Below are 14,347 nucleotides of genomic sequence, written 5' to 3'. Positions count from 1 at the left end.
TTGTCAGATAAACAGTTCCTACCAGCACATGACTCCTTAACTTTCCTATGTGTGTGCTACATTCTTCACAAAACCTCTTCTAATGATATATTCTTTCTTTAGGTGTATTAATACCTTTTGTGACATCTAGCTATAACTGGTGATCTGGAGTCCCACTAAGGGTACCTTGCACATCTCTACTCTGATCCATTGTGTATTAGTTTCGTAGCTTACTACTGAAGAATAATTTTATCTTTTTTTTTTTTTTTTTAATTTTTTTTTCAACGTTTTTTATTTATTTTTGGGACAGAGAGAGACAGAGCATGAACGGGGGAGGGGCAGAGAGAGAGGGAGACACAGAATCGGAAACAGGCTCCAGGCTCCGAGCCATCAGCCCAGAGCCTGACGCGGGGCTCGAACTCACGGACCGCGAGATCGTGACCTGGCTGAAGTCGGACGCGTAACCGACTGCGCCACCCAGGCGCCCCAAGAATAATTTTAGAAGCATGCTACTACGCAACTGACCAAATTTACTGATTAAACAAAAATTTGTTTTAGTTATTTTATTGCTATGAATATATTCTATGAACAGCAGTATGTGCACATTCAGCAACTATTCTCTCCTTATGAATATATTCTATTTAATATACCAGTGGATATAATATATAAATATATTATGTATAGTGGGTATGTATATTTTTATATAGAAATATAGATATAAATATATATCCTCTTAAGTATATTCAATGTATAAAAAATCTTTTTTTGAATATAGTTTCACATCTAATATGATGTTTCAGTTTATATTAATTTATTTCTAATCCTTTTCAAGTCATGTTTTATTTTGTAAACATATTAGCAGGGTTACTTCACCAGTTTCAATGAATTATCTGAACTTAAAGAATTAACAAAAATGAAAACTTAGAATGACATAAAGTTTATAGAACTTTATGTGAAGTGTCAGTTGACAAGTTTTCACTTTATCTTTATGGTAGTATTTTGATGTCTCTGTTCCCATTCCCCTGATGCTGTTGCAGAGCTGTATTGTGATATAATTTATTTTTTTGTAATCATGTATGTCTTATTTTATGCATTAAAAGCATTATTCTGAGGAGTCCGTAGTCTTCACCATATTGTCAAAAGGACCCATGGCATAATAATGGTAAAGAAGGTCTGAGCTAAGGCAGGAACTTGGAAACAAAACGAGTGACCTTTGGTGGGGGAAAAGCAGAGGGGAGATTCAGGATGTATACTCTTGTTTTAACAGGTACAACATAAGAGATATAATGCAATTCTTAAGCGTTTGCATTGTCAAGTGAACAAGCTTCGGTCAAATAGAAGACAATGGCAATCGAACATTCAACAACTGGAAAAAACTGCCGCTGAACTGAGAAAACGCATTGGAATGAAATACTAACGTGGCTAAAGGGCAATGTAGAACATAGACTATGCCAACAAAACAGAAAATTCTTTGGATTCTTAACAACCAGCATCTACTACCAGAGGTCTGTCTTAATAACAGATGTATTTTCTCTCTCTCTCTCTCTCTTTTTTTTTTTTTTTTTGAATCAGTTACCTGTTTACCTTCCAAGCCTACAATTGACAACAGTAGAGAGACAATAGGAATGCTTATGTAAGAATAGTGCAAGATTCTATATAAACACTTTGAGTGTATAAGATAAACTATACTCATGATTCTTATTTTATAAATGTGTTGTTTGCACTATCATATGAGGTAAAAATTTAGAAGGAAAGAAACACTTGAAGTTATAATGATTTATTTTAAATGATTTATTTTAAATGATTTATTTTAAATGATTGTTTCAAACATTTTATTAAAACTTGCTTTTTTACCGCTGCCTTCACAGTAGTCCATAAATATTGACATTTATAATAATGTTGTTATATGTTCAGTGCTTCAGGTACTTTACTCAGTTTTTTATTCTGAAGGTAGCAATCATTTTTTTCTTTGTTATTAGATAACATAATTTTAGAGTGTTGCAATGCATAAAATTTTTTACTTTTCTGTCTGTAAATTTGTTAGTAATATTCTGTGATGAAATTGATGTTATAGCATCGTGCAAGGTAAATATGAGCTCTTAAAAAAAGAATATTAACCAGTATACACTACCATGTATTTTTTCTCACTGAAAGTCATATACTATGTCCATGGCAACATTTCAAAATTTAACTTGATACTAAGATAAAAATCCTCCTTCTTATGGCTCCATTGAATCAAATTTTTAGGAACAAAAAAGTATTGAAGATAATGGTTTTTAAATATTTACTTTTAGGACTTAATGCTTTGAAAGCAACAACATCAAAAAGGTATCTCAAGTCCATTTTCTCCTCACCTTTCTTTGTGCCTACGACTAAGTAAGAGGATAGCTGATATAAAACCTGACATAAATAATCTTGTTATGTCTAACATTAATAATCCTATTATGAATTAGCATGGCTCAATATGGCTAACATGTCAAATATCTTTGCTGTTAACACAATCAGCCTTGGTGCATGACTCAGAAATGCAGTTAGACTAAAAATGGCTAAACCTGCAGATTGTAGGGAGTATCCACTATGCTCAGCGGAAGACAAGGCTGACACAAAGGCTGATGATATAAAAAATATTTCAGTGTAATTTGCATATTTAAAAGGTTATTTTTATAATTATACTTTATAATTTTATTTACAGTTTATAATAGGAAAATTCTAGCTTTCTAAACTTTTTAAGCTTATAATAGGTTTCAAAATATTTGTACGTGATAGCTAAACACCTTGAGTTATATTTGTGAAAGTTATTTTTAAATTAAGATAGAAAAATAGGTTTAATCTGCTTAAGATAATGTGTTCTATTTGAGAAAGTTGTTTTTAATGTAGTTTTCTGAAATACCCATGATAACAATACATGTACCTATTTTAAATTTTGTGACAGATGAAAGAATTATTTGAAAGAGAAATTCTTTTCTTTCCTTTCTCTTTCTAATCTTGAAAATCATTTCAGATGATGGAGGCTTTCAGATTAACCAAGAAGAACTAAAACTTGAGGTATCCTCAAGGCTGATCATATAGTTAGTGGATATGATATCTCAACATAATCATAAACTCTGAAGTTAGAAAATGAAGTAATTTTTTAAATTTCTCTATAGCCGAATCTAGATTAGAATATGAGCTCTTCTGCTTAATGGCCTTTGTCACATACACTTTTACCTTACAACTCAGTCTATTTTGAGTAATCATTCAGTTCAGATTCTCCTTCTTCTCATTTTCTTCTTGGAGGTAGTCTAAATTCCTGGAGCAGGGGATGGGCAGTACACTTACATTGTTTGTCATCAGGGGAAGGGTCCTGGTCCAAGCAGCATTCTCACTGGCCTCTGCAGAGCTGTAACCCATCTTCTTGGTCTTGAGGAGTTTGCCTATGCCACACCTGCAGTTGTTGTCTCTAATTAATGTGGTCAGCCTCCTCACCCAATCACAAGGTCTCTTCTGCTCATGTTTACTTCTCTTTTTCTGTATGTAGGACAAATTTTACCTCGTTGGGGCCTGTTATTCTACCCACGAATTCTTCCTTACTCTTTGATTCCTGGTATAAAATGAGTCTTTCAAGTCTCTCAGTGCTTTGGAGCTCAGCAAAGTTTTCTCTCAAAATGCCCCGTGTTCTGCAAAGGAAAGCTATGATTTTAACACTATTGTGTCTACTGTGGACTCTTTCAAAAGTCTAATGTGAAGCTCAAAGCTGATAAATGACTTCTAAATTCTGAATAGTTGTGTCCTGACTCTAGCCTGCTAAGTTCTCTTATCTAAATGATCAGGAAAAGGTAAGTAGTACAAGGAAGCAGTGGGAGGAAAAAAACCTACAGTTATATATCAAAATATTACTTACTACATGTGCAATCTATAGGCAAATTATAGTTGACCAATGTGAATAAATTGATATCTACTTTTAAGTCATATATTAACAGTGGTGATTTCCATTGTCAAAGCAGCTATCATAGGCACTGTCATGGACAGTATAAATGATCTATATGTTTCTGTTAGGCCATGTTATTCTAGTCAATTGATTACTCATGTTATTTTCTAAAAGACTAAAGATATGAAATAGCAACAATAGTAACATAATCGAGCAACTATGCAATGCCCTATTTGGCAATTTGCATACATTAATTCATTTACTCTTCAGAATAATGAGAATAATGGCTTAAAGTATATATTATTGTCCTTGACTTACAGCTGGGGAAACTGAGGCTTAGGGACTTGCTTAAGATCTTATCACACAGCTCATCAGGGCAGAGTTGAAATTCATTGCCCTATTTTTTTTAGCTACATAAAATATCCTGCAAGAAATGATCCCAAAGCAAGCCTCAATTTTACAATTTTATTATTAAATAAATATTTTATTTGCATATTTAATCAATTTTTAAAATAAATTACAAGGCATAAGACAAATTTAACTTAAAGGAGAAATCTTATGGTTAAAAAAAGGGGGGAGTTCCACATATAGGTCACCACACCGTCCTAACAAGTGAAAAGTTAATAAGCTGAAAAATCAATAACTCTTCTTGGATCCCTAAGAGGTGAGGACACAAGGGAAACCACTGTCTCTGAAGATGGAGACACAGGTAGGCAAATACAACAAGGCACTGCTGGCCAGAGCAGAGACTCACAAACCGCCATAGGAAACAGTGTCAGGACAGGAAAACCTAACTGTAATTGATAAATTTCTGGAGTCCTGGCGTACTCTAAGAGTTAAAAACCCCAGGGGAACCCAGGCAGAGGTAGGTCCCCACAATACTGTGAGATTTATCTCCAGATAAGAATTACAACTGACTTCTCCTCAGGAACCATACAGGCAAGAAGAGAGTGGTGTGAAATATTTAAAGTGTTGACAGAATAAAATCCACCAACCTAGAATTCTGTACCCTATGAAATTATCCTTCAGAAGTGAAGGAGAAATAAAGACTCTCAGACAAATTGAGGGAATTTAATGCAGTAGACCTACCTCACAGGAAATGTTAAAGAAGTTCTTTAGAGAAATAAAAAATAATATAAGTCAGAAACTTGAATCTGTATAAAGTAAGGAAGAGTATCAAAGAAGGAATAAGTGAAGGTAAAAGGAAACATTTTATTTTTCTCATTCTTTTTTTCTTTTAATTTTGTTAGGTAACATACAGTGCAATATTGGTTTCAGGAGTAGAATTCAGTGATTTGTCATTTGCATACATCATCCAGTGCTCATCACAAAAAGTGCCCTCCTTAATACCCATCACCCAAGTGGCCCATTCCCCACCCACCTAATTCCACCAACCCTCAGTTTGTTCTCTATCATTGAGAGTCTCTTGTGGTTTGTTTCCCTCTCTCCTTTCTCCCTGCTTCCCATATGTTCATCTATTTTGTTTCTTAAATTCCACATATGAGTGAAATCATATGGTATTTGTCTTTCTCTGTTTGACTTATCTTGCTTAGCATAATACCTTCTAGCTCCATCCATGTCATTGCAAATGGCAAGATTTCATTCTTTTTGATGGTTGAGTAATATTCCATTGTATATGTATACCACATCTTCTTTATCCATTTATCAGTCAGTGGATATTTGTGTTCTCTCCACAGTTTGGCTATTGTTGATAATGCTGCTATAAACATTGGGGTGCATATACACCTTTTGTATCCTTTGGGTAAATACCTAATAGTGCAATTGTACCCTTCTCAGTGTCCTCACCAACCCCTGCTGTTTCCTGAGTTGTTAATTTTAGCCATTCTGACTGGTGTGAGGTGGTATCTCATTATGGTTTTGGTTTGTATTTCCTTGATAATGAGTGATGTTGAACATCTTTTCATGTTTCTGTTAACCATCTTGACGTCTGCTTTGGAAAAGTGTGTATTCATGTCATTTGATCATTTCTTCACTGGATCATTTGTTTTTTTGGGTATTGAGTTTGATAAGTTCTTTATAGATTTTGGATGCCAAGCCTTTATCAGATATGTTGTTTGCAAATAACTTCTCTCATTCTGTAGGTTACCTTTTCATTTTGTTGATTGTTTCCTTCACTGTGCAGAAGGTTTTTTATCTGGATGAAGTCCCAGTAGTTCATGTTTGCTTTTGTTTCCCTTACCCCTGGTGTATTTTTCTTATTCTTTTTTTTAAAATTTTTTAACGTTTGTTTATTTTTGGGACAGAGACAGAGCATGAGTAGGGGGAGGGTCAGAGAGAGAGGGAGACACAGAATCTGAAACAGGCTCCAGGCTTTGAGCTGTCAGCACAGAGCCCAACGGAGGGCTCGAACTCACGGACCGCGAGATCATGACCTGAGCCGAAGTCGGACGCTTAATCAACTGAGCCACCCAGGTGCCCCATATTTTTCTTATTCTTAATTGATATAACAGATAACAATTTGCTCAAAATAATAATGTTAGCAACAATGTATTCAAATACACATGCTTATATATATACAAATATGTTATGAATGCTTCTATATGTGAAATTAGTGACGGCAATGATAGAAGGTATGGAAGGAAAGAATTAAGATTATTTTGTTATTAAAAGATATTCATACTACCAGTGAAATGGTTTAGTGTTACTTGAAAGTGGACTTGGTTTGGTTGTAAATATATATTTCAAACTCAAGGGCAAGCACTAAGAAAAGTTAAAAAATAAGTGTAACTGATATTCTCCAAGAAGAGAAAATGGAATCATATAAAATGCTTGACTAAAACCACAAAAGGCAGGAAAAAAAGTGAGAGACAAAAATGGGAACAAAACACAAGGGCAAAAATCGAAAACATTAACAAATATGCTAGATATGAATCCAGCTATATCAGTTATCACTATGAATGTCAATGATGTAAATGCACCAATTAAAGACAGAGATTATCAGAGTGGATCAAAAAACACAAGTCATATGTTGTCTATATGAAGCCACTTTAAATATAAATACACATACAGATGAAAAGTAAATGGATAGAGAAAAATATACCATGCTGACATTAATCAAAAGAAAACAGGAGTAGCTATATACTTTCATAACGGAGCAGACTTTAATGTAAGGAAAGTTATTAGAGATTAAGAAGGACATTACACAGTAAGAAAGGGGTCAATTCTTTAAGAAGACATAATAATTCTTAATGTGGATGCATCTAACAACAGAGCATCAAACTATGTGGGGCAAAAACTGATAGAACTGCCAAGGAAAACTAGATAACTCCACTATCATAGTTGCAGACTTCAACATAACTCTATCAGAAATGGACAGATTCACCAAAAGAAATTCAGTAAGGACATCGTTGAATTCAACAACGCCAATCAACTGGATACAACTCACACCTATACACTACTTCATCCAACAACAGCAGAATACAGATTTTTCTCAAGCTTACATAGAACATTCACCAAAATAGACAATATTCTGGGCCACAAAACATACCTTAACAAATTTAAAAGAGTAGAAATCATAAAACATTTGCTCTCAGACTATAATGGAATTAAACTAGAAATCAATAACAAAAAATAACTGGAATAATCCCCAAATAGGTAGAGATTAAACTACATACTTCCAAATAAATAGATCAAAGAAGAAATCTCAAGAAATTATAAAATATTTTTAACTAAATGAAAATGAAAACACAATTTATCCAAATTTGTGGAACACAGTAAAAGCAGTGCTTAGATGGAAATTTATGGCATTGAATGCATATATTAGAAAAGAAAAAAAATCTAAAATTAATCATCTAAACTTCCACATTAGGAAGCTAGAAAAAAAACAGTAAATTACATTCAAAGTAAGTAGATGAAAAGAAATAAGAATTAGAGCAGAAATCAATGAAATAAAATGCAGGATATCAGTAGAGAAAAATCAATGAAACCAAAATCTGGTTCTTTGAAGAAATCAGTAAAATTACTGAACCTCTAGCTACATTAACTAAGACAAAAAGGACAAGTCACAAATTTCTAATATCAGAAATGAAAGAGGAGACATCACTATAGATCTCATGGAAATTAAAAGGATAATAAAGGAACACTATGAATAGCTCTATGCCCATAAATTTGATACCCTAAATGAAATGGACTAATTCCTTGAATGATATAATCTGCCAAAACTGACACAAGAAAAAACAGATGATCTGAATAGGCTTATATTTATTTAAGGAATTGAATCAATGATTCATCACATTCCAAAACAGAAAGCCCCAAACCCAGAGGGTTCAGTGGTAAATTCTGCCAAACATTTAAAAATTACACCCATTCTCTATAATCTCTTTCCGAGGATAGAAGCAAAGGGAATACTTCTTAACTCATTCTATGAGGCCAGCATTAACCTAATACCAAAGCCAGACAAAAAAAATTACAAGAAAATAAAACTATAAACCAATATCTCTCGTGAACATAAATTTAAAAATCCTCAACAAAATATGAGCAAATCAAATCCAAAAAAGTATAAAAGAAATTGTATGCCATGATCAAGTGGGAATTGTCATAGGTACACAATTATGGCTCAACATCCAAAAATCAATTAACATAATCCATCACATCAACAGACTTAAAAAAGTAAAATCATGTGATTATATCAATAGATACATAAAAATCATTTAACAAATCCAAATCCCATTTATAATAAAAACACTCGGTAAAGTAACAATACAGGAGAACTTTCTCAACTTGATAAAGACTAACCACAAAAAAATTCTACAGCCAACATCATACTTAATGGTAAGAAACTCAAAGCTTTCCCATTAAGATTAGAACAAGGCAAGGATACTTTCTCTCACCATTCCTTTTCAACATCACACCGTAAGTCCTTGCTGATGCAATAAGGTGAGAAAAAGAAATAATATGTATACAGATTAGGGAAGATATAAAACTGTTTATAGATGACATGAAAATCTAGGTATAAAACTGAAAACAATTGAAAAAAAGAACAAGCTGCTGGAACCAATAATCAATTATAGCAAAGTTTCAGGGTAATATAAAAAAGTCAATGCTTTTATATAACGATAGTGAACAAGTAGAATATGAAATTTAAAACAATACCAATTACTTAGCACCCCTAAAAATGAAATACTTAGGTACAAATATAATAAAATATGTGCAAGATCTATATAAGAAAAACTAAAAAACTCAGATGAAGGTGTTCAAAGAAGAACTACATAAATGGAGAGATATTCCATGTTCACTGGTAGAAAGACTCATTATAGCCAACATGTAAGTTCTTCCCAAGGTGATCTACAGATTCAATTCAATCCCAATAAAAATCCCAGTAAGTTATTTTATGGATATTGACAAACTGATTGTAAAGTTTATAGAGGGAGGCAAAAGACTAAAGACTAGCCAGCACAGTATTGAAGAGGAAAAACAAAGTTGGAGCACTGACCTTATTTGACATCAAGACATACTATCAAGTTGCAGTAATCAAGATGGTGTTGTACTGGTGAAATAATAGGTAAATGTAACAGACAGCCACATAAAGAGACCCACATAAATGTATCAACTGATCTTTGGCAAAGGAGCAAAGGTAATACAGTGGGGCAAAGATAGTCCCATTCAACAAATGGTGCTGAAACAATTGGATATCCACCTGCAAAACAATGAACCTACACACAGACCTTACACGCTTCACAAAAATTAACTCAAGGAGTGTCTGGGTGGCTCAATTGGTTAAGCAACTGACTCTTGATTTAGTCTCAGGTCATGCTCTCATGGTCTGTGAGGTCAAGCCCCGCATTGGGCTCTCTGCTGACAGCACAGATTCTGCTTGGGATATATTCTCTCTCTCTCTCTCTCTCTCTCTCTCTCTCTCTCTCTCTCTCTCTCTCTCTCTTTCCCTGCCCCTCCCCCACTCAATCTGCTCTCTCTCTCTCTCTCTTTCTCTCAAAATAAATAAATAAATAAGCTTAAAAACAAACAAACAACAAAATTAAAGTGGATCATAGACCTAAACATAAAATGCTAAACTGTAAACTCCTAGAAGGTAACATAGGAGAAAATCTAGATGATGTTGGGTTTGGTGTTGCCATTTTAGATACAACACCAAAGGCAACCCATGAAATAAATAGTTGATAAGCTAAACTTCATTAAAATTAAAAGTTTCTATTGTGTAAAAGACACTGTCACAAGAGAATGATAAGACAAGCCACAGACTGGGAGAAAATACTGCAAAACCTCCATTTGATAAAAGACTGTTATTTAAAATGAAGAACTCTTAAAATTCAATAACAAGAAAACAAACAACTAGATTTTGAAAGTGGACCAAAGACGTTAACAGAAACCTCACCAAAGAAGACAGATGGCAAATAGCATATGAAAAGGTGTTCCACTTTATATGTCACCAGGGAAGTGTGAATTAAACAATGAGATACACTACACACTTACTAGGATGGCCAACGTCAGGAACCCTGACAACACCAAAATGCTAATGAGGATGTGGAGCAACAGGAACTCTCATTCATTTCTGGTGGGAATGCAAAATATACAGCCATTTTGAAAGACAGTTTGGTGGTTTCTCATAAAACTAAACATATTCTTACCATACAATCCAGCAATTGTGCTGCTTGGTATTTATCCAAAGGAGTTAAAGACTGATGTCTACGCCAAAACACAGATGTTTATGGCAGCTTTATCCATAATTGTCAAAGTTTGGAAGCAACCAAAATGTCCTTCAGTAGGTGATTAGCTACATAAACTGTGGTATATCCAGACAATGGAACATTATATAGTCCTAAAAAGAAATGAGTTATTAAGCTATGAAAAGACTTGGAGGAACCTGAATGAATATTACTAAGTGAAAGAAGCCAATCTGACAAGGCAGTAATACCGCATGATTCCAACCATATGACATTCTGAAAAGGTAAAACAATGGGGATAATAAAAAGATCAGTGGCTGCTAGGGTCGGGGGCAGGGTAGGGGAGAGATGCATAGGCAGAGAACAGAGGAATTTTAGGGCAGTAGAAATACTCTGTATGATATTATAATGATGGATATATATCATTATACTATTTATCCAAATCCGTACAGAGTATAACACCAAGAGTGAACCCTAAGGTAAACAATGGACTTTAAGTGATTATGATGTGAAAGTACCATTCTGGTGAGTGAAGTTGATAATGAGGAAAGCTTTGCAAGGAGTATATGGGAAATCTTGTACTTTCCTCTCAATTTTGTAGTAAACCTAAAACTGCTCTTAAAAATAGTCTTTTTAAAAAGCACTCAAATGTAGTTAACACTACATCAAGGTCAGTATCAGTAAACATTTTGCTAAGTGAAGTGAAATCCTGCTTATAAATATTACTTTGGAACTTTTTAAAATTCATATAGGTGACTGCAATGAAAACTCTATGTTCCTGTATCACCTAACATTGAATGTGGAATCCATTGCTCATATAAAAATCATTCAGGCCTATATTAATGATATGGAGATTTGAGACCATTTTTTTGGCAGGAGGACTCAGTAGATTGAGAAGAGCTTGTAGTTTTGCAACTATTTGATTTGTTAGTTGCTTATATTTTCAATATTACACATATTTTTCATTAAGCTAAGGATAACTAATGCTAATGATCAGAATCTAAAAATTATATGCCTTTCAAAAATAATCTATGTTATATTTGTTTATTTGAATTTATAATGTATTTCTAAGGAAAGGGTTTTTTTTTTCCTTTTCTGATAAATTTGGCAGTGTGAGTAATGGGTTTTCGATATCACATTATTTATCATATAATATTCTCCTGAATGTTGCTGAACTATGACCAAAACCAGGAAAAATAAATTGAAACAGATACTAATAGCAGGATAGCTTTATTCAATACATAGCTAAGAATGGGATGCTCCAAATTGCTTTTTCTTTTCTGTAATTTTCAATTTAAACGATGGCTTTGAGATCTAAAACTTTAGAAAAATAAAAATAGTATGTGATTTGGTAATGGCAGAGCTGTTTACATAATCTAGTGAAGAGAGACATGAAGTAATGAAATTTAAATCTCTTAATTAATGAGATGATGTATTCAAAAGGAAAATCAGAGTTCATGCAATAAATAGTTTTAAAAGGCTTATTACCCAAAAGTTCCCTGGCATAACAGTCATGTCCAAATTGGAATAAAACACATAAATAACAGATGTGTTCCAGTATTGCTCAGTCCACACAGCACAAGGTAATTTAGAGACAGTGATAATACACTAACAATCTAAGATATAGTTTCTGTCCAAAATGTTTAACTCAAGACATATGATCCCCCTCATCTACTATTACTTATTACTCCCCCTGACATTATTTGACATAGTATATAGACAAATGTAATCACTTTGCTTGTATTGAAGAAGCTTCATCAAGGTGTTCTCAAGACTATGTATGTCTCCTTGAGTCCACAGTGCTGCTTTCTTTGTGTACCTGGCATGCATAAATAAATACATACATACATACATACATACATACATACATACATACATACATACATACATAACTAGCTAGCTAGCTAGCTAGCTAGCTAGCTAGCTGGCTAGCTAGCTAGCAAGCCTGCAATCTGCATGAGTTGTTTTGTCTTCAGTGACTAATGTTAACTAACTCATGCACAGTGATCCAACCAGATGTCAGCACATCCAATTGGCTGAAAATATCACAGTTTTCTCTTCATCTGCCTGTTCCACAGAGACTATATAGAGCCATCCTTAAGTGTCTGTCATTCTTTAGAGTGAGACCTCTTTGGAGACACTTCCATCCCTTAGATGTAACATTAACTTTGCTGGGCTGTTAGATAATGTTGATATTATTTTAATTTGTGGTTCATACAGATTTGTATTAAGCACTCACCTTGCAGAAAGGTCCAATCTTTTTCTAATCTTCCAGTAATTTGGGTTGTTCATCTTCTAAGCCTTTCAGTCTCAATCTGTCAATGTAATTTACCCCTGCACAGTTTTTTAATAACTAGTGTAACTCTCTCATTTTTCTTACATTCCTTTCCATTAAAAATGCCATGGCCTCATTCAGAGCTCACCTGTTTTCGGTCTCTGCAGAGCCATAGCTGTGTCATCTTCAGGCTCCAGTTCTCATTTTTGTTGTAACTCCAAAGTTTAATCCATGGCTTAAAGTTAGATCCTGAACATTGAAAACAATCTCTTCATTTATAACTGGCTTACGCAAGAGAATCTCTTTTTTCTACTTTGAGATGCTTCACAGAGATCAGCTTTCTCAGAAACACTGTGCAGTGGACATGGTCCGGACTCTGCCCAGATCCTCTCAGATCTTTCTTTTATCCTTTATGAGCATCCTTCTCCCAACTAAGGCATGTCTTTGCCTCCAATAGCTCTCACCTAAGACTTCCTGTGGGAGGTTTGCTTCCCTCAAAAAAGACTTTGCCTGATATTGCCGCCTTGCTTGGCTTTCTCCTTACTAGTTTGGCTTCCCTTACCAATTTCACCTGGGAGGGCTTCAGTAATAAATCACTTGCTCAGAGTCTGCTTCTGGGAATCCCAAAGTAAGTCCCCTTGCAAAAATAATCACACACTGAAATCTATTTTCACGAGATGACAATTATTCTACTCCTGCTGCTCATTCCAGATCAATCCCTCTCCCAGCAGTAGCAGCAGCAGCAGCAGAGAAAAAAAAAAAAAAGAAAAGGAAAAAAAAGGAAGAAACTTACACCTTTGAAATTTAATCACTGTCCCATTTAGCATAATTTTGATATCATTTATTTGCTTTAAATTTAAAAAGCCAAAAGGCACAAACTTTATTCCATATATTTAGTGTGAATATAAAATTACACTATTAGCCTTCAAATATAGTAAATAAATCACTATGTTGCATTTATCTTTTTTGATGTTAGTGTTCTTAGGAACTACTATGTTGCTGCATACGATAATTTATTAAATAAATCTTGATTCTGAGACCCCAATTTCAAAGTGTAGGATATTTTTCCAACTGTGTTAAAGTCACATGACTTTATATAGCTGTATTAGAAGACTCATGCAAGCAGACCAAAGGGTAATATTTATGGAAAACATCTATGTTACTCTCATTCCAACCAGATGCCAAGACAGAGACAGGAATAAATCATGTGTGCACATCCACAGACCCTACTTCTTTATATAGTCATTCTGGTTCTCTCAAGCCATTCTTTCCCATCTTTTCCATTTTTTTAAAATTAGTAATTCTCCTTTTTAATAATTCATTATGCTACCTATAGCTCAAGAACATTGGAATAATAGTCTGTTGCAGACTAAGAGTAATTAACTCAGAAAACTACCAAGACATATGGATCTATAAGACAGAACATTGTAAATATGAAAGTCACAGCATCTGCCAGCATGGTTTTTTAAAATTTGTAACTTTGAGAGTATTTACTGCTAATAATATATTATACCTTTGTGATATTTTTACCATAGCAACATTCAA

General features: G+C 34.0%; 1 protein-coding gene across 4 annotated transcripts in view; it reads left to right on the top strand.

The window, feature by feature from the left end:
• The window catches only part of CCDC122 (coiled-coil domain containing 122), a 54,311-nt gene that overhangs the window by 30,096 nt on the left and 9,868 nt on the right, over positions 1-14,347 (top strand). Inside the window, exon 6 of one of the 4 annotated variants that reach the window (XR_009248727.1) lies at positions 1,247-1,484. Coding sequence is in view for 3 of the 4 variants with exons in the window: in XM_058684572.1 (XP_058540555.1) it covers positions 1,247-1,396 (150 nt within the window). In the remaining variant the exon portion in view is untranslated. Of the gene's footprint in view, positions 1-1,246; positions 1,855-14,347 lie in introns of those variants that run through there. The other 3 variants (XM_058684572.1, XM_058684565.1, XM_058684550.1) reach the window with 3 other exon arrangements.

Source organism: Neofelis nebulosa, chromosome 1, assembly GCF_028018385.1.
Source record: "Neofelis nebulosa isolate mNeoNeb1 chromosome 1, mNeoNeb1.pri, whole genome shotgun sequence".
NCBI lineage: Eukaryota > Metazoa > Chordata > Mammalia > Carnivora > Felidae > Neofelis > Neofelis nebulosa.
Note: the sequence above shows the minus strand (reverse complement) of the source record. Positions and strands in the feature narration are given on the sequence as shown.